This window comes from Portunus trituberculatus, chromosome 42 (assembly GCF_017591435.1).
Source record: "Portunus trituberculatus isolate SZX2019 chromosome 42, ASM1759143v1, whole genome shotgun sequence".
NCBI lineage: Eukaryota > Metazoa > Arthropoda > Malacostraca > Decapoda > Portunidae > Portunus > Portunus trituberculatus.
In genome coordinates, this window is record NC_059296.1 from 9239438 (window position 1) to 9241740 (window position 2303).

Below are 2303 nucleotides of genomic sequence, written 5' to 3' on the forward strand. Positions count from 1 at the left end.
CTCTTGTTCCTTTATATGGTATCATTTGTTCATCCACGCACACATTCTTATCCATAGGGATCATATTGTACTTGGACTTTAGGTGGTTCAAAAGTGGCTTAACTTTGTACAGTTTGTCATATTCTGGCGTTCCTTTTGCAGGACACTGTGAATTATCTGCAAAGTGAATGCATGACTTGATTCTTTCCCACCTGGCACAGGACATGTAGTCTATTACAGCCCTAAGGTGTGCATCAGAAGTCCAGTATCTACGATGGCTGGTCATTTTGACGATACTCATGTAGATACAAATGCCTAGAAATACCTCTAGCTCTTGTACTGTTAGAGAAAGTGGTTTGCTTGGGTCACATTGCAAGGCATATCTATTGCTCTCATTACATATTAGTGTCAGTAATTCTCTGTCAAAAAACTGCCTAAAATATTCTATTGGTTGCAAGGCATTTTCTCTGCCTGATACAAAACCCCTAAACTCTGGAATATTTTTTTCATTATTCTCATTAGGATCACATTGTTTCCAATTAATTTTGTGTTTCAAGTTTCTGTAATCTTCTACCTCCTCATCCCTTTCCACCTCAGAAACATGAGCTACTGAAGGTGTGGTGACGGTTACGTCTGAAGAATTACCATGTCCATGAACACTGATATTATTTGAAAGAGTGTCACAGTCAAGATCACTAGTGTCTTTATTCTGTTTAGCATAGGCAACATGAGCAAGTGTTTCTTGTGTTGTCCCATTAGCTGCAGGTGCATCTGAAGGTAATGCAACGGGGTCCAAAGGAAGTAGCGTTCTTCTTCTTGATCGGCCAGCAACGACTGCCTTTTCATCTGCAACATAAGAAAACATTTACATGTTAGAGATCAACACTGATGAAAATTAGATATACATGTTGGATATGCGCTCACTGAGAGAGAGAGAGAGAGAGAGAGAGAGAGAGAGAGAGAGAGAGAGAGAGAGAGAGAGAGATTTTTACCTTGAAAGTCAAGCATCAAATCTCGCCTGAACTGCGCTTCATCATCTTGGGTGAGTAGATACTCATCACCACTGTCTTCCACATCCTCAATATCTGAATACTCTGAGTCAGAGCGGGGCTCATCTCTACAGGTATAATCCATGTACCTAGGGCGCGGTGGAAGACTGTCCCCGTAGAAATTTGTAGGATTTATGCCGCCTGGAAGAAACAGAAACGTAATTAGAACAACGGCATGCTATTTTACTAAAATTATAGTAGTGATGAACAATAGTAGTCTGGAATCTTATTGCAACATATAACCCTCCTCGTCGATATCGGCACGCATCAGGAGGTAGTAATATGTCTTATACACAAGTCACCGATATCGTCACGTTTCAAAGTCGTTATTTTTGAATATGCTTCTGGTGAGTACACCACTTTGCTACACTTAACTCAAAACAGCATCGATATCGAAACGTTTGAAAATCACGTCAACATGGGTTCTGTACACAAGTCACCGATATCGTAACGTTTAATATTTGATAGGTCATTTCTGGACTATAATCACTAAAGCGCCTATACACCCACTGAATAACTCTTCATGCACTAGCAAATACTATGTAATTTTTTGGTAACAATAAACCTTACCTGAGGTTGAGGGTTGAGCCATATTTGTGGAAGGATGCGCAGCACGTCCACCCCTTACGTCACGGCATCATGTACTGATGTTAAACATCCGTGGAGTTGACGCGAACGCCATCTATTGAGATATACCTTAAATATTTTAGCTACAGGGACAAAAGCAAAGAAAATGGCACGCTCCCTTCGGGAAGGAAAACATTTTTTTAATGGCTTATAGGTGCAAGCGTGAAACGTACCGATATCGATGAGAAACACGAAATAGGGTTAAGGAGGCCAAAGCTGATATAAGGCGAGGCGGGGGGTGGGATGGGGAGGAAGAGGAAGTGGGGGACGAGGGAGGGATTGTAGTTTAGGGGTGATGGCTGATTTAAGGGAGATCAGGGAGGCATCCACAGGGAGGAGGAGGGGAGGAGGAGGAGGAGGAGGAGGAGGAGGAGGAGGAGGAGGAGGAGGAGGAGCTATTACATCAGAAGGGAAGAGGGAAAGGAGAGAAGAGAAGGGTGACGGTGATATAGAGCATGCAGGGTGACAGGGAGGGAGAACTTGGTGCTTGGCAGGGTGAGAGGTGAAGTGGGAGAAGTTAGGTGATGGACAAGTCTCATCTGCAATCACCAGTCACTCACATAAAACTGTGTACTTTATATTGTTATTTTTCTCACCTTTTTTTCTACGATATGATTACAGTAATACTTGCCGTGAGGTGTTCAAATT

General features: G+C 42.5%; 1 protein-coding gene across 1 annotated transcript in view; it reads right to left on the reverse strand.

Annotated features, from left to right (window-relative positions):
- The window catches only part of LOC123517364, a 26046-nt gene extending 24203 nt beyond the window's left edge, over positions 1 to 1843 (reverse strand). The window contains exons 1-3 of the mRNA XM_045277376.1: positions 1599 to 1843; positions 972 to 1169; positions 1 to 825 (exon numbers count right to left, since the gene is read on the reverse strand). The exon at positions 1 to 825 is cut by the window's left edge and continues 561 nt beyond it. Of these exons, the coding sequence (XP_045133311.1) occupies positions 1 to 825; positions 972 to 1169; positions 1599 to 1620 (1045 nt within the window). The 5' untranslated portion in view covers positions 1621 to 1843. The remainder of the gene's footprint in view (positions 826 to 971; positions 1170 to 1598) is intronic.
- Between the last annotated feature and the right edge of the window lie 460 nt (positions 1844 to 2303).